This window comes from Amphiprion ocellaris, chromosome 19 (assembly GCF_022539595.1).
Source record: "Amphiprion ocellaris isolate individual 3 ecotype Okinawa chromosome 19, ASM2253959v1, whole genome shotgun sequence".
NCBI classification, from domain to species: domain Eukaryota; kingdom Metazoa; phylum Chordata; class Actinopteri; family Pomacentridae; genus Amphiprion; species Amphiprion ocellaris.
Window position 1 is genome coordinate 24791946 of NC_072784.1, and position 25305 is coordinate 24817250.

A 25305-nucleotide genomic window follows, 5' to 3' on the forward strand; every position below is an offset into this window, starting at 1 on the left:
TGGAAGAGGAATGTATGTCTGGGGAAATCTGCACGGAGGGAAGCAAATCTGGGTGACACAGCAAGCCCCTTCCAAAGACTGAGCCCCTCCCCCTTCAAAACATTATAAGCATGGCGAAGCGGCTCCCTGTGGCTCTGTCTTCGTCGGCGAAAAAACTGCAAAACTCGACGCTAACCCCCCAGTACAGAGCTGAGCAGTTCCTGAACGACTTTTATGTGTCAGGTGAACAGTTGTTTTGCAGATTCTGTCAACACTCCATTGACTGGAAACGTAAAAATACATGCAGTGACTACATAGTGTCCAAAAGCCATGTGAGAAACAAGGAAAAGTTCAATAATAATGCTAGCAAGACCACGTCCCTACAGACGTGCATTACTGCTTCTACATTCAAGTCATCGGACTCAAGAAAAGAGTTTATTGAAGACTTTGTGGCTATGTGTGCTGAGGCTGACATCCCCTTGGAAAAGATGACAAAACTGCGTCCGTTTCTACTGAAGCACTGCAAACAGAGAGGAGCCCTACCTAAAAATGTTAGCAGCCTTCGCCAAATTCATCTGTCCCAAGTGTTTGAGCAACATATCTCCTCTGTGCTAAAAAAGATCCGTGGGAAAAAGTACTCTGTCGTTGTGGATGAGACCACTAATGCAAGAGACTGTAGCGTCCTAAACATTGTCATTGGTAAGTTAATGTATATTATTATATTTTTTTAATTTACATGTTCAAAATAAAGTGATCAAATCAAAATTATGTCAGTATAGCCACACAATATATGTTTTTAGTATTATCATTATTAATTTTAATCTACATCAATAAATGAAACAGACATTTAGAACTACGTGTGCGAGCTAATGTTTTTTTCTTCTTTTATTACAGGAGTTGAAAACCAATACTTTCTTGTGGATGTTGTCTTCATGGATAGATGCAACTACTCAACAGATTCCCAAGCCATACTACCCTCCCTCCATAGCAACAGTCTGGATCTGAATGATGCTTGGTCAGTGGTCACAGATAATGCTGCCTACTGTCTGAAAGCATACAGGGGGGTCCTGAAAGGAATGATGCCAAACAGTGTCCATGTTACCTCCTTCTGCCATATCATCAATCTGGTGGGTGAGACCTGGCAGCATTACAGATATTTCTCCGATGCTACCTCACTTGTGACATGGATGAGATCTGTCTTCTTCAAGAAGCCTGCTAGAAAGCGAAGATGGGTGGCCTTCCTCATCAACAAGGAGTGTGTGCAGGCCAAGGTTCCTCCTGAAGCAGTGTATACCAGATGGAATAGCTGGTTTGAGGCTGTCAAGTATCATGCAGAGCACGTTCACCTGTACAGACAGTTTTTGTTGGCAGAGGAGTCAACAGGCATGGCAGTCAGGAACATCCTCAGCCTGTTGGAAACAGAGGAGAAGGTGCAGACCATGACTCTCAAGCTAACCTTCATCTCAGAAGCCTGCTCCAAACTGATGACATCCCTGACCATCCTGGAAGGAACCCACAGACCCACAGCAGTGTCTGCACACAATGCCATGGAGGATCTTGGCTCCTACCTAGTGAATGGAACTGCAAAAACGTGGTTATGGGCCCAAGACAGATGAGCTACTGAAGAAAATGGGGGTTAGAGAGCAGAACGACGTGCTGGACAATCTCCATGATGCCTTTCATTTGGCTTTCACAAAGTTCTAGAAGCACTGGGACACACATCCAGCCAGAGATGTGTACAGGCTGACCAGAGTCTTTGATCCCAGACAGGCTCCAGCAATGGAAAAGCAGATCGAAGCCTACTCAACATTGAAGCCCATGGCTAACCCATCAGCAGAGCTCAGTGAGCAGTGGATGGCCTATCAGCAATGTGTTTCCAGGGACCCCCTGCCAACTGATATGGAGCTTGCAAACTACTGGAGAGGCCTGAGCGCAAGATTCCCAGGAGTTGCAGAGATGGCTGTGCCCTTCATCTACTTCCCAGTCAGCTCAGTTGATTGTGAGCGGAGCTTCAGCAATACAAAACTCTTCTCACAGACAAGAGAGAGAGACACTCACTGAGCTCAACACAAAGAGGCTGGCAATCATGTATTTCAGTGGTAATGTCTCTGATAGGTGGGAAACTTGAAGAGAGTAGCTCACAAGGACTAACTAGTCCTACAGCTTAAATAGCTTGTTTAAATTACTTTAAAAGAAGTTTCAAATGTTTGGTTGTTGTTTTATAACAAGTCAACTAATGTTTTTTTAGTTGCTGCTTGTTTTTGATGCACTTTAATTTTGCCATATTGAGGAAATGTGTTGTCTGTCACCTCAATAAATGTAAGTTAATTTCTATTTAATTTGTGTACATTTTAGTCATTTACATTAAAAACACACTGTTTTTGGTCGTAGAATAAGAGTAAAACAGAATTACCAAAAATTAAATGGAAAAAAAATGGAATTCCCAAAAATGGAAAAAACAGAATTTGGAAAAAACTAAAACGGAATTTGGGAAAAAATAAAACGGATTTTATAGGGCCCTATAACCAGTAATTTGGCTTGAGTGGGCATCAACTGAAAATTGGATTCCTCACTGAAGAGAACCTTAGCCCAATCATCAACAGTCCAATCCTTGTGATCCCCAGCAAAGTAACCATGCTTTCCTCTGCCTTTCGTTGATGAGGGGTTTCTTCCGTGCCCTGTGTGACTTCAGACCAGCTTCAAGAAGGTGGTTTCCAAATGTCCTTGCCGAACAAATCACATTTCTCTACAATACCCACTCATTTTTAAGGTCCCTGGAGGTCTGACAAAGATCCCTGACACATGAACGGATGAGTACGCGGTCATCTCGTGGGGTAGAAAAACATTTCCTGCTGCGACCAGCTAGCAATTTGGTAGTACCGTGTTTGGCTTGTTTTTCCTTGGTGTAATGAATGGCTGTCTTGGAGATCTTCAATTTTTTTGCTACCTGTCTCTCACTCATGCCAATTCCGGCAGTGCCAAGATGGCTGCTTTTGTGGCTTCACATAATTCTGTTGTTTTAGGCATTATGTGAGAGCTGACAACTTCTGTGTTGTGCGTCAGCTTGAATGTAAGCAGAAAACCGCTCTAGGCCTTTGCGTGTGCAGTGCTGCTTATGACCTGAAATGTCCTCTTATATACCCTCGGAATACAGTTAAGCTTCAGCATGTCAAACAGGACATAAGTACTATGTAATCAGCTGCATTTTTTTCGTGTTCGTTATATTCTGCAGGTGGCGTACCTTTAGTGGTAATAAGCATTAAAATGAACAAGAAATTGAAGCAAACAAGGGTGGTCTAATAATTTTTTCCATGACTGTATGTATGTACATGCATATGCATACATTTAAACTTTAACAGTGTCACATTTGGGGATTTTTTTTCCTTCTTCGAAAAGTTAAGTTACAGTAGTAACATTGATTCTAGCTACATTTTAATCATAGTGTTCTTGTCTGTGCAGTCAGTGTGGGTGTTGGAGAGCCAGACTTTGTGTTGGGCCAACTCTATCAGCTCTCCACCAGCCTGGCTCCAGAGGTAGCCAAATCCTGGGCAGCCTTGGCCAGTTGGGCTTACCGCTGGGGCAGGAAGGTGGTGGATAATGCAAGGTTAGTGGACTCAGTGGAATACATGTATAGTTACCACTTCGGAGCTGAACCTATATATTCCAATACAACCTATAAATTGTATATTGCAGGACTATTACTATTTATTATTTTTTCCTCTCTCCAGTCAAGGTGAAGGATTGCCTCTTCTTCCTGGGGAAAAGAAGGAGGTAGAGGATCTGTTGCCGGAAACCACTGGTGAAGGAGACAAAGACGCTATCTTCAGCATTCTAGGACAGGCCATGTGTCGACCTACTGGCATACAGGTAGAGTCTGTATTTTGCCTCTGTTTGTATTTATGAAGTAACTCAATGTGTAGACTCTATGCTGCCAGCATAACTACACAATCTACCTGGGGTAGTGAGAGATGAACTAGGAGCTAAGCAGTCAAAAACTGCATTTCTCCACCTGAATGTGATGAACTTAAACTGGATGTTTCAACAGATAGTGTATCAACTCGCATGAAGACTTGTAGAACTTGTTGATAATTAGCATTATCAGCAGCAACTCAAACATGCATTAACCAGCCATTTGAAGGTTTAGTTCTCTCTTGTATTTTATTAAGTTATCCAGTACACAACCAAGAGCCTTGCTGTTCTCAGGGAGAGGGCATATCCCACCATATGCATCTCAATTTTGCTACTTGAAGAGCCAGGGTTACAAAGTAACCTAAAGATACAGCCACCACTAAGTTTCTAAGGCCTGATTGCACCATCACTCACGATAAGAATTGCAATACCATGTTTTGAGTATACTACTATTTCAGTTTGAATGTTGCGAAAACCTGAAACAAAATTGAAGTGGTAGAGGTGTGATGTGACATCATGTTACCAGGATGAGGACATGGCTCTGCAGCAGGAAGATGATGGGGATGACATGGTTGACGTGATCTGGCGGCAGCTCACAGGCTCATGCCCCTGGCTGGGGGAGGCAGGCCAGTTTGTCACAGATGGTCTGATCCGAGTTTGGAGACAGGTGGTTGATCGCATCTTTGGACTCTACCGCGTCTCCTGCCAAGCATATTTCACGTTCCTTAAGCTCAATGCGGGACAGGTAAGTGATGACAGCGTCTGCTTGATTGTTAAGGGCTTGATGACGTGTTGTTTTTTCAGAACCATGGCTGGGAGTGAGGGTAGCTTGCTGGTCAGTCCTTCATTCTAACAGTCTGTTGTGTGTTTTAGGTCCCTGTAGATGAGGATGACCCCAAACTCCAGCTGTCCTATCACAACAACAAGCAGAGCAGTGATGATGTAATCGTCATGGCCACTCTGCGTCTCCTCCGTCTGCTAGTGAAGCATGCCGGTGAACTGAGGGAGGAGCTTGAGCTGGGTTTAGCTTCGACCCCTACAGCACCATGGAGGGGTATGTCATACTGCAAAAGTAATGGATTCTTTGCATGCAAGCAGTGTTGGTTGTGTTTTTTTTTCTCCTGCATCCCATGTGCACAGGGATGTATTTAGATTTTTATTAGAGAACTTGCCAGCCAACTAAGTACATTGTAGGGCAGCAGTCTCCAATCTTTTTTGTACCACGGACTGGATTCAAGCAAGACAATTTTCCACGGACCAGTAATCGCGCACGTAACAAGAAATGCACTCAGAGAGCGCAGTACTCCGCCAAGGCAGCTCAGTCGTATCATTTCCGACGGATGAAATCTTTAATAAAAAATTACCTTGCGATGAGCACAGGTGTGTTTTGTATGTGTACATTATGTACAGATACTGAATCGCGTGACCTAAATATGTAGCGGGCGGTGGGAATTGATGGGATTTGGAAACACTCCCACCATTTAATCAATTGTTCCTTGTATCATTTCCGACGGATAAGTCCGCAACCAGCAATTTGTAGTAGGATCGCAGTCATTCGATCGTCAGCAGGCAGCTGACATAGCGTTCACTTGTTGTCACAGTGGATTCAGACTATAAGCCATATTGCTGCCAAAGTCTAATCACTTGGTCCTTGTGTCATTACAAATACAAATCCGTTTGTCCGTGTTTGAGTAATGTTGCTAACAGACAAACAGATGGACAGACAAACCAACGCCAATTATCAGATAACTCCGCTGTGTTCCTTAGTGGAGTAATAATGATCTTTTTTCTTTTGTTTTTTATTAATAGAGTCCTAGACAAAAAAAATTACTTGTTATTGCTAAATATTTACTTACTTTTTCTTCTGTCAGCATCAAGTCTCTCCCTCTTTTAAAAGAAGCTCTTCAGAGATGTTTGTTTTTTATTAATTTTGGCAAATTGACGGCTTCATTTAACATCCAGTGCAGGAAACAAGTACAGACAGAAAGATGATCAAAGTCATTTTTCAAAATTAGACACCCTGCAGACTTCGCCAGAAAAAAAAAGTTTAGCGAATTAATTACAGGCTTTGTAATTTAGTCACAATCACATTTTTGTCAAATAGCAATATTTGACACAAACAGCAAATTTTTCAATTCAAATAAACTTTGGTTGCACAACAAAAATGTTTGTTTCATTTGTATTTATCAGAATTTTTCATTTGTCTACTACATTTACAGATTACTGCAAACTCAAAGTGCAATTTTAGCAATTATATTCAATGTTTTAAGACTTTTTAAAAAAAAAAAATCAGGCGCTTTCAATATCTTGAAAAATGGTCTATTGTGGGCTGGCTACACTGTTTCCCGGTACCAGGACTGTCGTAGCTAAAGGTATGATGTGTCGCCCCAGAGTTAATTTACATAAAGTAGTTTCATTTCTGCAAATGAAGCCCGGGTCTAACTTTCATTAGACGTCTAAACTAGCCGTCTCTCAACTGAAACGAGGACAGATTCAGCAGCTAATTTCCAGCCTCAAATGCTTTCAGAAATACTTTTTGCTGAACAGTTTTTGTAATAAAAGAGAGAGTTTGCGACTGAGCTGCCACATTGGACTGACGTTTCTGCGCTGATTCACTCTTTATTGCGGCTGGCAAACAGACTTTAGGTGCCTTGGCACCACCTACCGGCCTGGAGTGTGCATCAGTGTTACCGGATTGCCAGAAATGAGAGAACTGAGAAAGGTGCAATTAAATGCGTTTTTTGTTTTTTTGTTTTTTTTTAACACGTTATTTTTTTCTGTAATTAATTAATCGGAATTAAATATCATAGTTAAAGTCCCAACCCTCTAAAATATAAACAGTTTTTATTCTCTCTGTGTGGCCCGGTTCTGGTCTGTGGCCCAGTGGTTGGGGACCACTGTTGTATTAACCCTATACCCAGTGTAACAATTTGATAACTTTACACCCCTGTTGTGGAAGATTAAGCTTCCTGTATAGTTCATCATAAGTGCTTGTTATATTGCCAAACAGCTTTGGAAACCTTCCACCTTTCCAAGTGGCTATATTTTTCAAAACTGACAAGCCAAGATTTACACCTACTATATTCAGTCATTGGCCAGTGTGTGGAAGTGAGAAAATAGGCAGTGTTTGAGATTCTCCTCATCCTGTCATTTTCACTCCAATACAATTAAGATTTTCCAGAACACAGTATATAAAAATGTGGGATACTGTCCTCATGCAGTGGCAAGACAAATATGTGAACACTTTGGAATTTCCTGGGGTTTTTTTTTTTTGGTTTATTGGTCAGAAAATGTTATCTAATCTTCGTTACAAGTCCTAACTATAAACAAAGACATTGTCCCCAAGCTACAAACATGTTGTAATCTTTTGTGACTTTAACACTTATATTAAACCTTCAGAGTGCTGTAACTGAAATGAAAATGGATTTAATAACAGTTTGTACCTCCTTTTGCAGCAGTAATTTTAACTCAGTTGTGATACAGCAGCTCTCTTGAGGTCCTTCAGCAGCATTCCTGTTAGGCTCTGACTGTCCTGTTTGAATTCATTCCATAGTAGATTTATATATCTATGTGTAGTCATTGTCCTGCTGCATCACCCAACTGCTACTGAGCTTCAACTAGCAGGCAGCCAGTCTGAAATTAGCTATAAAATACTTTCCTGAGCCTTGAAATTAATTTGCCCATCGAAGATGGCAAGCTGCCCAGCCTCGAAGACAGCAAAATGGCCCCAGATTGTGAAGTTTCTTTCTATCATACCTATAGTTTGATATTTTTATGCTGGCATGCAGTAGCTACATTGTGAATGTTTGATGTCTCTAAAATTAACATACAATAATTAGGGCTGTCAAAATTAGTGCGTTAACGCGGATCAATCCAGCACCATAATTAATCAGATTAAAAATTTTAACGCATCTGCAGCGCAGAATGGCTCAAAATCCCTGAAACGTCTCTGGCAACGCATTTCGGGTATTTTAAATTTGATGGGTCGCTTCTATTTTACCTGCGCAGCTTTCCAGTGTTTACGGCATTAGTCTATCAGCTCAGGAAACACACAGACCAATTAGGTACGAGTTCAGCCATCCCATGTGACGCTACTCAGCCAGTGAATTGGTCTCTGCATTCCAGTAGCTTAACATCGCAGCTGAGTTCAGAAAACAGGAGGACGGACAAAAAGATAACAAGAAAAGCACTTAGAGAGTGCAGTGCTCCGCCAAGACTGTTCATTCCTCAATTTGTGTATTCAGCAATCACGGCAACATAGAATCTGGCCATTTAATATAGATCGACCCACAAACTAACTAAATAAATGCAAAATTACCCTGTGTGAGCACAGGCATGTATTGTGCATGCGTACGTTATGTAGTACAGATACTGAATTGCCTGACCAAAATATGTAGCGGGTTGAGTGAATTGATGCAGGTAACAGAAACAGCGTTCATTTGTTGTCATAGTTACAGCGAGGCCGTGTCGGCTGCTATATCTCCCAATGGAAAATCCATAACAAATCTGTCGATCCAGATTATAAGTCGCATCACTGACAAAATCTAATCAGCTGGTCCTTGTGTCATTTCTGACCTTCCCTGAAAATTTCTTTCAAATCTGTTGGTCTGTTTTTGAGTAATGTTGCAGACGGACAGACAGATTCACAGACAAACGTCACATAACTCCACCGCACTCCTTGGCAGAGTAATAAACAAATCGACACCAAGGGGAAAGTCGCCCTGCACATGTTGACTGTGTTTGGCTCAACATACAGCTGTAAGCCAGCTTCTCAACTATGAATATAATCCAAACTAAATATGGTTCCAGACTCACCAATGAGCTCCAAATGTGTTTATTAATGACCCTGACACCATTCAGAACAGATTCAAAATACTGGCAGCTCAGTTTTCCCATTAAGCAGCAGGGGTATAAGGGGAGTGAGAGGCTGTAAGAGAAAAAAAAATGTAAAAGTGTTCAACTGTTTAAATTTTTTGAGATTTAGGTATTGTTGAAGATGTATATAAATTGGTTCAAGTTGTTCAGTCATTATTTGTCACTTTATTTTCAGATGTACTGTTATATCAAAAGTTATTTATTAATAAATGTTGTCAAAATGTTTCTGAACCGTACTGAATTTATTTAATTTGACGGTCAGTTATTGATTATATGCAGACAGTAATGAAACTACCAGGTTACATCAACATATATCACACTAATTCAAGTTAGACATTAAGATTTTCTGGACCTTTGCTTTAATATATTTTCTCTGACTGGACCTCTTTGAATTTTAGTTGAATACCCCTGCGCTAAACAGTATGTTGACCCTGTTTTTGAATTAAAAAAAAACCCCAAAGACGGAACAGTCCACCAACTTACAGTAATATGAACACTCTACAGGAAGGAGTTTTCTTTCCACTGAAGCACATGTGTTTAATAAACATGTTAAGTGCATATATATTCCCTTCTTTCTTGAATGTGTTTGCTCACGCAAAATAAAACGCAATTAGTATAGATTAAAAATTGATATTTAATCATGACTAATCGACATTAATCCACAGCAACCCTGTGATTAATCTGATTAAACGTTTTAATCATTTGACAGCACTCATAATTATTAGTAGCTAAAATAGGTAGTTTGCAACACAGTTGATTTTGCCATATTTTAGGACAAATTTATACATTAAAGATCATTCCAAAGGGTTCACTTTTTCTTGCTACTGCTAAGCATTTTTTGCGTCTTTCCCACCCTGCCTTTCAGTTGTAGCTGTTAAGAACATTTGTAAACACTTGTGCTCTCTGACAAGGTCTGAATACATATTGTATAAGCTAGTTCTTTTATAGCTGAACCTTTACCTTACTGCTGCTTTTTATATAATGATAATTTTTGTCTTCCTCAGGTATCATCCCCCAGCTGTTTTCCCGTCTCAATCATCCAGAGGCATATATCCGACAGAGCATATGCAGCTTGCTGTGTCGAGTTGCCCAGGACTCCCCACATCTTATACTCTATCCTGCCATAGTAGGCTCACTTTCCCTGGCGGGGGAGGCTCAGAATGCAGGTATTCTTTAACTCTGCTAAACTGAGTTTGTGCATCTTCTTATATTAAACATGTCCTATTCAATTGACTCATCCATTTGCCTATAAATAATTCATTCCTTTCCTATGATCTTTGCTGTAAATTCAAAAAATGCAGTGTTTAGTTTGACTACAATTATCAGTGTAGCAACTGAGCACCATTGGTCAAAACTAGATGCAAATTGAGACACCTTAGTAGCTTTTCTGGCAAGTTTTGTCCAGCTTGGACCTTTTGCTGTGTGTCATCCATTTTCTGTCTCTTACCTTTCACTCTTCAACTGTTTCTGAAAGAAAGGCAAAAGGCCCAAGAAATAATCTTAACCACAATGTTGCGCGTGCCTTGGACAGACGCATACAACACTATGCCCTTGCATGGACATAGACTAGTTGTGCAGGACATCCCTATGAGTTCTTGCACATTTTTCAGGTGATAAGGCAGTGACCTCAGCAGCAGGTCACTATGAGCAATGGTTCTGGTTCACCTGGAAATGGATGGTGTCTGCAGTCAGTCCTATGGTTGTCTAGCCAAAACAAAACAATTCTTGAAAGTTTTTGCTCCATTTGTTTGTGTGCTTCCATGATGTTCATTATATTTTATATTCTTTATGTTTTGCTTCAACTATTAGAAAGAGACATACAGTTCCACACCTGGCTAGAATGTTTCTTATTTGGTCCACTAGTTAATGTCTTGCCTTAGCAAAACTGCGTTCATAAATTCGGAGACAGTGCTTTTCAAAGACCAATGAAGGAAGGGGTGTGTTTGGCTGTTGAGTACAAGAAAGGCTTAATCTACATTTTATTATACAACACTGTTTAAATACTGCAGATCTGTTAATAGATGATGAAATGTGTTGACAGGAAGCAAATTGCCATCAGGTCTGCCCACCTTCTTGGGAACCATGCAGAGAGAGGACCTGATTGGGGAGGATGAGCAGCTGGAGAGTGGATTGCAAGGAGGACCTCCAGAGGAGATGTCAACCTACTCCAGTCAAGACCAAGCAATGATGCAGGACTGCTACAGCAAGATTGTGGAGAAGCTTTCTTTAGCCAACCCTACCATGGTGCTTCAGGTAGGAGGCTACACAGTTAGACTACACTGTTTTGTTGAGAGTGGTTGTACTAGTCAATATATAAAAGTAGATGGATGGATGGATGGATTAGAAGAAGTGCAGATTTTTAGGCCTCTTGCGTTCTCATTTTTCTGATCTAGAATGTATGTCCATCTTTTATATACAGACTAATTACCATTTTAATGATAGTTTGCACAGCTTTTTAACAGTCTCTCTATTAGAAGCTCTCGCAACAAAAGAAATAATTAGATAGCCAAAATCTGGCACCCATATCATAGACAGTTCCTACATATAGCTAAAAAATCAACTAGGCTCGGCTGGGTGTATCAGCTTTCAACATACAGTGGTGGAAAAAAGTTTTCGGACACACTTAAAATTTTACGCAGTCTCATATATTATCATGAAATATTTGTGGAAAAATGCTTTGTGTGTTTCCAAAGGTGTGACTGCATTAGACAAAAATACAAATTACATTTTTTGTTTGTTGTTTTCAAGAAAAACTAACGAAACTAAATTCTTGACAGTTTAAATATGCCAGTTCTCAACATTGTTGGTATCAAAGTCAACAAATAACAGAATGTGTTCAAAACTGAACAAAAAATAAATAAACCATCACATCATCAAATTAATATTTAGTAATCCTGCCATGTAATCTTGTCCCATTGTTCTTGAATTACTGTTTTTAATTCTTCTAAATTCTTTGGTTTACGCTTTGAAACAGAACTTTGGATAATCCAGCACAGATTTTCAATGGGGCACATGTCCAGGGATTGAGCTGGCAACTCTAAGACTTGGATACTGTACTCGTGCAGCCAAGTTCTACAGACCCTGGATTTGTGGCAAGGGGCATTATCTTGTCGAAACATCCAGTTTGACCTTGATGGAAGAGTGCACGTGCAGAAGGGAGCATGTGGGTTTGGAGAATGGCACAATACTTGACAGGGTTAAATGTACCATCACAGACAGTGAGATGACCAAAGCCAGCAGCACTCATGCATCCCCAAACCATGATACTGCCTCCACCATGCTAGCCAGTAAGTACTGTACATGCTGGTGATAATGCTTCATCTGGCCTTTTGCATGCCCTCACATTAGCAGGAGGAAGATAAAGCTGAAAACTGGACTCATCTGACCATAGAATCTTCTTCCAGTTCCTGACTGTCCAGTTCTTGTGTGCTTGGGCCCAACAGCGCCCGGCTAACTTCTGTCTCTCATTGATCAGGGGCTTCTTGACAACCTTGTAGGACCTTAAGCCATGATCCAAAAGTCACCCCAGCACAGTGCGGGTGGAACACTGGACACCAGTTTGGTTTGATCACTGCTGCTGAAGCTCCTGTGATGTCATTCGTCAGTTTTTCCTGCACATTCGGATCAGGATGCAGTCATTTCTTGCTGAAGAAACCTTTGGATGCCCGAATCTTGGTTTGTCTTTCAAGCTGTTGGTTCATCTGTATTTCTGCAGTGTGTCCAACTGCTGAAGGACTGTATCTGCACTTCCTGATGACCTGGCAGCAGTTGTACCCTTCCTGGCTGAGAATCTGTATCTTCAGGTGTGTTTCCTGCGTCGGGGTCCTTGTTTGAGCCATTTTTGTCTCTGAAGCACTTTCAAATGTGCTGCTTTTATATAGACACGAAGCACGACAACAAAGATTGTCTCTTTCACTAAAAAACATGACCTTAGTGGATCATCAAAATTTGTTATGTATTTATCAATTTTAATGGCTTTTTTTGGATTTGTTTAGTGTTTTGGCTGGGTCTGTACTAAAAGAAATTGCATTTGAAGGCCTACAAGTGATTTTTAATGAAATATTTCACAAAAATGCATAGGGTGTCTTTTTCCACCACTGTATATTGATATATTGTCAAATGAGATATAGGACAGTGTTTCCTCTAGGATTTTTTTCAGCAGCAGCGGCAGGCTCTCCGGGAGTCGTGGCAACGTAAACAAATGACACTTGACTTGACAACATACCTGGTTAGTGAGGTATGAACTACGAGCTCCTCAGTCAAACTGCATTTCTCCATCTACATGTGAACTTTTACTGAATGTTTTGACAGATAGCGCATGTTTCAACGATGTTACTTTTGTGGCAATGAACATTGTCTGCATCAGCTGTAGCAAATTATTCATACTACTGAATGTTCATCACCTGTGTGTGCTGCATGGAGCTGCAGAGCTGCTCTGCCCCTCACACCAGGTGAGCCTGTAGTTCCAACAGACAGAACACTGTTTTGGATTTGGAAAGTGAAAGTGCATCATAGACACATCACAGTAATTAATAATAAATGCTGAAAAATTATGTGAACCACCACATTTTCGACTTTTTTTAGTACCGTTAGCAAAACCATCAATGTCGGAGCTTCTGGATCCTCCTGTATTTGAAAATTTTGCCCTAGGAGTCTTTTAATACCAGGGCTCGGTGCCTGTCCCCAGCCATAAATCATACAAGTCATAGAGGAAATGTTCGGTTTACGTACTACAGGGGTCCTCGGTTTACGACGTTCTCAACCTACGGCGTTTCGTCGCTACGTCGGAACTGGTTACATGGAACTAGTGGGCGAGTGGATGACTACGTCATCACGTGGTACTATAAGACGGCTTTGTTTACATTCTTCGGTTGTACGCCACCTTGGATTGTGCTACATTCGCTAACTTTTTGCCCATCATTATGGCTCCCAAGCGTAAGTCAGACTCTTCTGATGGCAAAGAAAATGGTGATGGTAGAAGCTGCAGCTATCCAACTAGTTAAACTTGTGCATACAAAATGAATCGTGAGTAGTAGCAAACTTGACTTCTTTACTGTGACTCTTGATACACATTACAAACACAGTGAAAACTGCAACAAAAACAGAATAAAACAACATAAATACATGAAAATAAATCCTTTTAACTGAAACAGTAAGTCCAAAAATGAAGTTAACTACTTACGACATTGCCTCTGTGGCGTTTACAAAGTAGAGCCACACATACAGAAAAGCATGTACGTAAAACATCAAAGTAACGGACAGGAAGGGACAACTATCAACAGACAACTTCAAAATAAAGGCTTTTTAAAAAATAAAAGTACATCGATAATTGGAACATATTCTTTTATCGTCTTGTAGAATGACTCATACATGCATGAAAGTCATTGTTATTCCTGGCGTTTATGAAGAACTGATCAATATCGTGTTGCACGTGATGGCTTTGTTTACATTTTCTGCGGAGTTCCGACTTATGGCGAAAATCAACTTACATAAGTCTTTAGGAACAGAACTCCAACATAGTTCGAGGACCCCCTGTATAGATATTTTAAAACTTGGAATTTGAGTTGGTCCATGTCCCATATCTGCTCTGTGTAAGCACAGCCTGAAGTTCTGCCCAGTTTTGCTTGTATTGCCTGAATTTTTTTTCATATGACTGTAGGTCTTTTTGGTTGTGCCAAGAAGCACTGCGTCTCGTTTTTTTGTTTTTATTTTCTTTTACAGAATTGGGTGCCTGAAATAGCTTTATTTGTGCATATCTTACGTGAAACATGGAGAATAAAGTCATTTTTAATAAACATTGTCATGCAAACTTTTATTCTGAGTGACTGAGAATGGGTCCAATGTTTATTTTATCCAGGATGCTGTGACAGAAGCAATTCTTTTGAATGGATTATGTGGTCTTTAAAATGTGGCAACCACTGGTCAAAAGAACCTGTTAACCAGTCCTATGTGCTAATCAGGTCCAACAGCTGGTGGGTGAGCTGCGCAGAGTGACCTTACTGTGGGATGAACTGTGGCTGGGTGTGTTGCAACAGCAACACATGCACGTCTTGCGTAGGATCCAACAACTGGAGGATGAGGTCAAGAGAGTGCAGAACAACAACACATTACGCAGGTAAGACTCACCAACCTACAGGATTTCCAAGTCTGTATTTAACCTATGAGTTAATTCTCTGCTTAATCAATTCAGAACAGACTTAAAAGTACTAACAGTACTGGAACCACTTGTTCACCACTGTTACCCCGATTCTCTGAAAGCAGAGTGAGGTACCTCACTATTGGCTGTTTTTCATGTTCTATGGAGAATGCAGATGCGAAACGAATATAAAATGAAAATGTTTTATACTGAACAATTATAATCACAGTTACTGCACATTAGAAGTGTTTATCAAGTCAGCTATTTATGTATTGTACAAAATAGTTTGTCTTTTACATTGTGTTTGAGCTGCATTTTGTGCAGAGATGGAGGTATTTATTTATAGTAGAGTGAGATACTTCATTCTTGTTTTATCAAAACGACTGCAAGCTATTTGAAATGCCATGCAAAAAAATATATATATATACACACACACACATATATGTATATATATGTGTGTGTGTGTGTGTGTGTGGTGTGTATATATATATATGTGTATATATATATATATATATATATATATATATATATATATATATATATATATATATATATATATATATACATATATATACATATATACATATATATATATATATATATATATATAAATATATATATATATATACACACACAATGGCATGAAAAAGTATCTGAACCCTTTGGAATTTCTCACATTTCTGCATAAAATAAAATCACCATCAAATGTGATCTGATCTGATCTTTGTTAAAATCACACAAATAAAAAAACAGTGTCTGCTTTTACTAAAACCACCCAAACATTTATAGGTTTTCATAATTTTAATGAGGATAACCTGCAAACAATGACAGAAGGGGGAGGAATAAGTAACTGAACCTTCTGCCTAAGGAGACTTTGAGAGCAATTAATACCAATTTTTACCAAATAATTTAAGTCAGGGGTGTGTCCAATTACTGAGGAGTGGCTTAAAGCTGCCCTGCCCACTATAAAACACACACCTGGTAAGAATTGTGTCTTGATGAGAAGCATTGTCTGATGTGCACCATGAGAGAGCTCAAAAGAGCTGCTATCAAGAATTGTTGATTTGTATAAAGCTGGGAAAGGTTACAAAACCATCTCTAAAAAGTCTGGATGTTCATCAATCCACAGTTAGAGAAACTGTCTACAAATGGAGAGAGATTGGCACTGTTGCTTCTCTCCCAAGGAGTGGCTGTCCACCAAAAATGACAACAAGAGTTCAGCGCAGAATACTCAGAGAGGTAAAAAAGAACCCTAGAGTGTCTGCTAGAGATTTACAGAAATCACTGGCACAGTCCAATATCTCTGTGCATACATCGACAATATGTAAAACACTGGCCAAGAATGGTGTTCATGGGAGGACTCCACGGAGGAAGCCACTGCTGTCTAAAAAAAGCATTGCTGTACGTTTAATGTTCGCAAAAAGGCACTTGGACACTCCACAGAACTTCTGGCAAAATATTTTGTGGACTGATGAAACGAAAATTGAATTGTTTGGGAGGAACACACAACGTCATGTATGGAGGAAAAATGGAACAGCTCACCAACATCAACACCTCATCCCCACCGTGAAGCATGGTGGAGGGAGCATCATGGTTTGGGGCTGTTTTGCTGCCTCAGGGCCTGGACAACTTGCAATCATTAATGGAAAAATGAATTCAAAAGTTTATCAGGATGTTTTGCAGGAAAAGCTGAGGCCGTCTGTCAGACAGTTGAAGCTAAAAAGAGGATGGATGCTGCAACAGGACAATGATCCAAAACACAGAAGTAAATCAACTTCAGAATGGTTTCAGAAGAACAAAATACATGTTCTGGAGTGGCCAAGTCAAAGTCCTGACTTGAACCCCATTGAGATGCTGTGGCATGACCTCAAGAGAGTGATTCATGCCAGACATTGCAGGAATATGACTGAACTGCAGCAGATTTGTAAAGAGGAATGGTCCAAGATTGATCGTGATCGATGTGCCAGACTGATCTGCAACTACAGGAAATGTCTGGTTGAAGTTATTGCTGCCAAAGGTGGGGCAGCCAGATATTAAATGCGAAGGTTCAGTTACTTATTCCTCCGCTTCTGTCATTGTTTGCATGTTATCCTCATTAAAAATATGAAAACCTATAAATGTTTGGGTGGTTTTAGTTAAAGCAGACACTGTTTTTTTATTTGTGTGATTCTGACAAAGATCAGATCACATGTGATGGTGATTTTATGCAGAAATGTGAGAAATTCCAAAGGGTTCAGATACTTTTTCATGCCACTGTGTGTGTATATATATATATATGTATGTATGTATGTATGTATGTATGTATGTATGTATGTATGTATGTATGTATGTATGTATGTATGTATGTATGTATGTATGTATGTATGTATGTATGTATGTATGTATGTATGTATGTATGTATGTATGTATGTATGTATGTATGTATGTGTGTATATATATATGTGTATATATATATATATATATATATATATATGTAGGTATGTGTATATATGTATGTATATATGTATGTATGTATATATATATATATAAAAATAAATAAAAATATATCTGAATCTGAATGTGCACTATTTTTCCTGCTCCTCTCGTCTAGTCACAATCTTTGTTCTGCTGCAGGGATGAAAAGATTGCCATTATGCGTGAGAAGCATTCTGCTCTTATGCGTCCCGTGGTTTTTGCCCTGGATCACGTCTGCAGCATCACAGCAGCTCCAGCACAGACACCACATGAGACCTGGTTCCAGGAGACCTATGGTGATGCCATAACCTCTGCTTTGGAGCGTCTTAAAAACCCTTCCAATCCTGCCAACCCTGCCAGTAGTTGGCTTCCTTTCAGACAGGTCTGTGGTCATTTGTGTGCACTGTTATAAATATGTTATTCAATATGGATTTCAGATTGATCCAGCTGCACAAATATAGGCTTCTTAATGCTTAGATACATGTCTATTTTCTGCATGTTGTTAATTCAAACATATTTAGTAAAATCATCTTGCAAGCTTATCCCATCTGGTGTCTGTTGGTTAGATAATGATGAGCCTTCAGCAGCGTGCTCAGAAGCGAGCCAGCTATCTGCTTCATCTGGACGAGATCAGTCCTCGCCTGGTGTCTATGAGTACAACGGAGATGGCCCTACCGGGTGAGGCATCAGCTTCAGATGCCGTTACCATACAGAGAGTTGGAAACACCATCACCATCCTTCCCACCAAGACCAAGCCAAAGAAGCTATTCTTTCTGGGCTCAGATGGACACAACTACCCGTACCTTTTTAAAGGTAGGAAACCCTATCACAGCAAAATGTATCCTTTTTGTAAAGATGAAAAGAAATACTGTTCTCGAAAAAGGAACGTTTTTTTCCCTCCGAAGAGGGGCCTGACAGAAAAAGTTTGAGAATCACTAATTTAGGGCAAGGGCACACATTGACATTTGATAGCACTCCCCATCAATGGTTAAAGTCCACACATAAGGGCTTCACATATATGTACCAATTGGCAAGTACATCTATCATGACTTCACCAGACTTGTGAAAAACCACCTCAGAATCATACTCCAATTCCCAAAGAAAGTCGGCTATTTTGAATTTACTGTGTCATTTTGTGCCAAGTTATAAGAACAAAATAAGATTTACAAATATTCCTCTTGGAGCTATACCCCAAACCCAAAAGGACATCAGCATTTTGAATTCCCTTTGGTATTTTGGCACAGTTTTTCCCAGGGGTTGTATTTTAACTAGGGCTGGGACTTTAATGCGTTAATTTCGATTAATTAATTACCGCGAAAAATAACGCGTTCGTTTTATTAACGCAATTACTTGCAGCCTCCTTAGTTCCCTCATTTCTGGCACACCGGTAACTCTGATGAACACTCCAGCCCAGTAGGTGGCAGTAATGAACCTAAAGTCTGTTTGTAGCCATGAAGAAGAAGCACAGGAAGCACTGAGTGAAATCAGGCACTGGTGAACAGTGAAGGGAGACGAGATTGAGCTTGTGGGGCAGAAAGTTTCCTTTTAAAAATCTTCCCGATGGCAGCTTGGATAAAAGCCTGGTTGTGTGCAAATTGTACAACAAAGAGTTTTCTGATCACTGTAGCACTTCAAGCCAACGGTATCACCTCAATGTAAAACATGTTGCTGTTAGCACCAGAGCTAACGTTAGCTACGAGTCATGCTAACGGCTAACGGTGTAGCCATCCCACAATAGACCACTTTTCTAGACGGTGCTTCAGTTTACATAAAGTCTTAAAATGTTGAATAAAATCGCTATAACTGCACTTAGATTTGCACTAATCTGTGAATGTAGCAGACAGATGAAAAATGCAGATAAATAGAAATGAAACATTTTTGTGGTTTAAGTTTTTACTCCGTCGAGGCTCTGCCTCCTTGGAGGAGGAATAACCTAAACAACAAAAATATCTCTTTTAATAACTTAATTATCAATTTTTTGTTTATAAAAAAAATACATAAATAAAAATTGATATTCCTATAAAAAGAACCATCAAAATTCCACCATTTATCAGACCCAGAAAAGATGAAAACAGAACAAATCTCTGGATTTTCAACTTTCTGAAGCTCCTTGAACTACTTATGCTGATTTTATGTGCCATACAGTGGAAAAAACAACTAAATTCAGGCTTTAAGTCATCAAAATCACTTTTTTCTGTATGTTCCATTTTCCTTTTTTTTAAATAAATTTTGAATTATAAACACATATATGTCTATTCATTGATTCAACTGTCAACCACAATTTTATTTGAATTGAAAAACTTCACTTATTGTGTCAAATATTGCTATTTGACAAAACTGCAATTAATTGTGATAAATTAATTACAAAGCCAGTAATTAATTAGATTAAATTTTTTGATCGCGTCCCGCCACTAATTTTAACAAACTCCTCCTAGACACTTCTCCAGAGCAACTTTAAATTTGGTTTGTATTGTCTAAAGACCTTTACAATGTAAAGCTACAATTGCCACTAAAATAGAAATCATTGTAACTAAATTGTACATTGTTGAATCTACTTCACACTACACATACTTGATAGAAACCCTGGCCTGATTAACTCCACATTCCAGAATTTAGTAATAATCATAGCGCCAGCTATTGGCCACAGGAAGGCGGCCTTGGGTGAAACACATAGTCTGATACACAAGAAGAGAATAGAATAGAAGAGAATAGCCACAGGATTATTGTAAATTTGGGTGTCTGATGGCTTGGGGTATGAAACTGTTGCAGAACCTGGCTGTTCTCACTCTGGTGCTGCAGAACCTCCTCCCAGAGGGTAGCAGAGAGAACAGTCCATGGTGGGGGTATGTGGAGTCTTTGATGATGTTGCAGGCTCTGCTGAGACATCACTTGTGTGCAACATCCTGGATGGATGGAAGAGAAGTCCCGATGATCTTCTCTGCTGTCCTCACCACCCTCTGCAGCGACTTTCTATCCGAGGCCCATGGAGTTGCCAAACAAGATGGAGATGCAGCTGGTCAGCACGCTCTCTGTGGCGTCATCAGTCACAGGAAGGGCTGACGTTGCTGAGCCCGTTGAACCAGAGATGATGTGTGCAATGACCAGTCCAGACTGTCTGTAATGTGCACCCCCAGAAATTGGGTGCTGCTGACCACCACCTCCACAGCATTATTGTCTGTGGTGAGAGGTGAATGGCTGGACTGCTTTTTCCTACAGCTGATGATCAACTCCTCGGTCTTCTCAAGATTCAGGGTCACATTGTTCACACCGCACCAGTCCACCAGCCACTTCACTTCCTCTCTGTAAAACCAATTGTTATATCCCGAATGAGACCCACTACTGTTGTGTCATCTGCATACTTAATGATGTGATTTGAGGCGGATGCAGAGCAGCCGTCATGTATCAGCATCATGAACAGTAGTGGGGTCAGAACACATGCCTGTGGAGATCCTATTGAGACAAAGCTGGAGATAGTGTTTAGATAGTTTTATCCTCCAGATATGCCAGACTCAGATGGAGAGCAGAGGAGATGGCATCCTCAGTGGAGCTGTTTGGCCGATAGCAAACTGATATGGATCAAGTCCAGGGGGCAGTGTGGAAATCACTTGGTCCTTTACCAGCCTCTCAAAACACTTCATCATTATAGGTGTTAGTGCCACAGGACGGTAGTCATTGAGGCAGGCGATGGCGGATTTTTTGGGCACTGGTATGATGGTGGCGGATTTAAGACATGATGGACCAACAGCCTGCTCCAGCGAGGTGTTAAAGATGTCCGTAAGCAACTGTGCCAGCTGGTCAGTACACCCCCTTAGTACGTGTCCTGGAATGTTGTCAGGGCCTGCTGCCTTGCGCACATTCACTTTCCCCACGGAACACAGCCACATTGAGATTCAGTGCTCTTTCATCAAGGAGGGGGCTGTTTTTTGTTGCAGGGTTGTTGGTGTTACTTCCAAAATGACAGAAAAAATTCACTTTGTTGAGGAGTGGAAGAGTGGCTTTGTAGTCTCTTATTGCCTAGATCCTCTCCCACATGCTCCTGGTGTTGCTAGGATCATGGAAGAAACTCTGAATCTTCCCGACGTGCATGCCTTGCTGTTCTGATAGCCCAGTCGAGGTTGGCTCTGGCTCTTCTTAGCACAACCTCATCACCGGACTTGAAAGCAGTGTTCCGTGCTTTCATCTTCTCCCATACTTCCTGCATCACCCATGGCTTCTTGTTGGCCCTGGTGGAGATGTGCTTCATGACGCAGAGGTCCTCTGTGCTCTTTTGGATGTAGGCAGACACAGTTGCAGCATACTCCTCCACACTGGTGTGGTGATTGTCCGGTGGAGCAGCTTTGAACATGTCCTAGTCTGTGCAATCGAAACAGTCCTGCAGGGCTTCCATTGCTCCCTCAGACCAGACCCTCACCTGCCTCACAGTGGGTTTTCCTCTGGTGAGCAGGGGCCTGTATGCTGGTGTTAACGTCACAGACAGATGGTCAGAGGGGCCAAGGTGGGGACGGGGGGCAGATCTGTAAGCATTTCTGATGTTTGTGTAAGCCAAGTCCAGTGTGTTTCATCCTCTAGTAGCAAAGACCACATATTGCTGGAAATGGAGGAGAATGGTCTTCATGTCAGCCTGATTGAAATCAAAAAGCCACAATGAAAATGCCCTCTGAATGTGTGGTTTGCAACTTTGTGATGGTCTGGTACAGAACACTCAGGGCCTCCTTTGTGTTCGCACTGGGGTGGATGTACACCGCCATGATGATAACAATGGAATGTTCCCGGGCCAGGTAAAATGGTCCGGATTTTACAGCAATCCGCTCTATGTCAGGAGAGCACTGACTAGAGACCACTACTGTCTTATTTCACCATTTTTCATTTTCATTGATGTAAATTACTACACCTTCTCCACAGGCTTTTCCACTGAGGGCTTGGCTCCTATTCAGCCAGAATGTAGTTAGCCCTTGCAGGCTAATGGTGTCGTCGGGTACAGCCGAGTTCAGCCATGATTCCATCAGGATAAGGACACAACAGTCTCTCCCTTCCCGTTTTGTTGTTAGATCCAGCTTGAGAGTCCAGTTTATTTTACGAAATTTACATCGTGTGTTTAGGACGATATGCAGCAACACAGCATTTACAGGGTGTTCTCTAATATCACATAGTGGACACAGGAAGTTATATGTAACTTTTTTTTTTTTTTTTTTTACACCATCCAATAGGAATCCATGCCCATCGGACATCTTCATGTTTGCAACAAAGCCCCTTGACTGCAGCTGCCCTGACATGCACGAAGGTGTTGGGACCTAATCATCGCTGCTGTCAGCTTTAATTTAGAAATTCAGCTTTACATCTGGCCTTGCCCACAGATAGCAGATGAACAGACAAACAGGAGCATGTACAAATTGAATAGTATCCATCCTAGCACAGAACCACGCAAAACTCCATGACTAATCCATGTGTAATTTGGTACAGTAAGGTCAATAGATCAGTATGATTTAATTAATGTATAAGATGGACTGCTCTGTATCATATGGAATGATACAAAAATTATATTTACACTGATAGATGTTTTTATAGCAGACATTTTAACTGGTCAGTGTATGGAAAATACAGCTGTGTTAATAATTGCTGCATTCAACTTTAGGGCGGTCTTGCTTTTGTGAAAGGTGGTTTACGATTGTCACTTTCTGAGGATTAATGGAACTGAGTCATCATTATTGATGTCTGTATAACTCCGGCAATGACAAGTCAATATATAAACTATGAAAAAGATCTCTCACTTTCAGACTTTTGAAACTGCTATCAGATAATGTTGTTGCGCTGTTATATGGCACTTAACACCTAAAAAACTGATAAATTTTCAATCTGTGCAAATTAATTTGTCAAGGTTTGAAGAGACGGTGAGGTATAAAGCTTTTGCCTCCACTCCTATTAAATGGAGGAGTGCTGAATTTCGTTTGTCTGCAAAATTAAAAATTGAGCAGCTTCACCTCCTTCCCAAAAAGTTTTAACTGTGGATAGTAGGACTTCACTGTAAGCATTTTTCATGGGGCATAATTCATAGACAGTCATTTTAATAAAATCGGTTTAGTCACATGTGTGAACCTGGAAAGAGGTTTTGACTGCATCGGTCAGTCAAAACCTCTTTGACAGTACCAACATTGATTGTAAATTCTGCTGTCACTACACCACTGCATTAAGATTGCTCATATATTATGACCAGTCATGGATGTAGTTTTAAGGCTTTTGCTGTTTGATTAAATTTTATTTATTGGAAATGAAGCATTTGTGAACTAAAACTAAATCAAGCTAAGCTTACTTTCTTTGAATGTTAGACACTTGCCTGATTTAATTGTTGAGTAGTCTGGATCTTAATCAAGCAATTATTAAAATCTCTCTCAGGACTGGAAGATTTGCATTTGGATGAGCGCATCATGCAATTCTTGTCGATTGTCAACACCATGTTCACCAAGATCAACCAGCAAGAGCATCCACACTTCCATGCCCGACACTACTCTGTAACGCCCCTTGGAACCCGTTCAGGACTTATCCAGTGGGTGGATGGCGCCACGCCGCTCTTTGGCCTCTACAAACGCTGGCAGCAGAGGGAGGCTGTGCTGCAGGCTCAAAGGGTAAAGAATTTGTATTGTGCTTCATCATAAAACATTACTGATCCAGTGGTTTGTTGACTTAACACAGAATCTTTCAGAGAATGTATTTATATAACTGCATCGGGCCATTTTGTGACCACCCTTCCTGTTGAAGCCCCACATTCTGGGCTTATGAGAAATGTTTTCGTTTAAGGTAAATTGACTTTTTTTTTTCTCCTGGCAAGGCCCAAGACTCATACCCGCAGCAGCCTGTGCCTCCCGTGCCCCGCCCCAGTGAACTCTACTACAGCCGCATCGGGCCTGCTCTGAAAGCAGTAGGGCTGAGTCTAGATGTGACCAGACGAGACTGGCCTCTAAGTGTTATGAAGGAGGTGCTGAAAGAGTTAATGGATGCTACACCTTCTAACCTTTTGGCTAAGGAGCTATGGTGTTCCTGCACTACACCCACTGAGTGGTGGAGGGTCACTCAGGTAACTGTGGCTTTTAACATTTTATAAATGATGAGGTGATGATTTATTCAGTCTGTAAATGAGAACAGTTTTATTGTGAAATTAACTGTATTAAAATGCAGTATACACCACCAGTCAAAAATTTGGACAGACCTTCTCATTTAGTGGTTTTTCTTTATTTTCATGACTATTTTCATGACTATTTACATTTTAGATTCTCACTGAAGGCATCAAAGTTATGAATAAACACATATGGAATTACGCACTAAACAAAAAGTGTGAAATAAGTCAAAACATCCATCCATCCATTATCTGTACACCACTTAATCCTCATTAGGGTTTCGGGGGGGAGGGGTGCTGGAACTTATTCCAGCTGACTTAGGGTGGAAGCAGGGGACACCCTGGACAGGTCACCAATCTATCGCAGCACTACATATACAGACAAACAGTCACACTCCCATTCATACCTACAGACAATTTAGACTTACCAATTAACCTGAGCATGTTTTTGGACTGTGGGAGGAAGCCGTAGTACCCGGCGAAAACATGCAAATTCCATGCAGAAAGATCCCGGGAAGGCCAGGACGTGAACCAGGGAACTTCTAGATGCAAGGCGAAAGTGCCAACCACCAATCCACTGTGCAGCCCTAAGTCAAACCATGTTTTGTATTTTAGATTCTTCAAAATAGCCACCCTTTCATGAGGTAGTCACCTGAAATGGTTTTCACTTCACAGGTGTGTCTTGTCAAGGTTAATTTGTGGAATTTCTTGCCACCTTATTGACAGCCCTATTTGACAACTGTTAGAATCCATATTATGGCAAGACCCAGTCAGCTAAGTAGAGAGAAACAGCAGTCACCATTACTTGAAATGAAAGTCAGTGGGTCCGGAAAATTGCAAAAAC

At 40.6% G+C, this 25305-nt stretch overlaps 1 protein-coding gene across 3 annotated transcripts in view; it reads left to right on the plus strand.

The window, feature by feature from the left end:
- smg1 (SMG1 nonsense mediated mRNA decay associated PI3K related kinase) overlaps nucleotides 1–25305 on the plus strand; it is a 166780-nt gene that overhangs the window by 97542 nt on the left and 43933 nt on the right. For all 3 annotated transcript variants that reach the window (XM_023284949.3, XM_023284950.3, XM_035954949.2), the window contains 11 exons: nucleotides 3439–3583; nucleotides 3708–3846; nucleotides 4415–4633; nucleotides 4762–4942; nucleotides 9768–9929; nucleotides 10805–11016; nucleotides 14724–14878; nucleotides 17513–17735; nucleotides 17920–18166; nucleotides 23744–23973; nucleotides 24177–24422. In XM_023284949.3, the coding sequence (XP_023140717.2) occupies nucleotides 3439–3583; nucleotides 3708–3846; nucleotides 4415–4633; nucleotides 4762–4942; nucleotides 9768–9929; nucleotides 10805–11016; nucleotides 14724–14878; nucleotides 17513–17735; nucleotides 17920–18166; nucleotides 23744–23973; nucleotides 24177–24422 (2159 nt within the window). The remainder of the gene's footprint in view (nucleotides 1–3438; nucleotides 3584–3707; nucleotides 3847–4414; nucleotides 4634–4761; nucleotides 4943–9767; nucleotides 9930–10804; nucleotides 11017–14723; nucleotides 14879–17512; nucleotides 17736–17919; nucleotides 18167–23743; nucleotides 23974–24176; nucleotides 24423–25305) is intronic.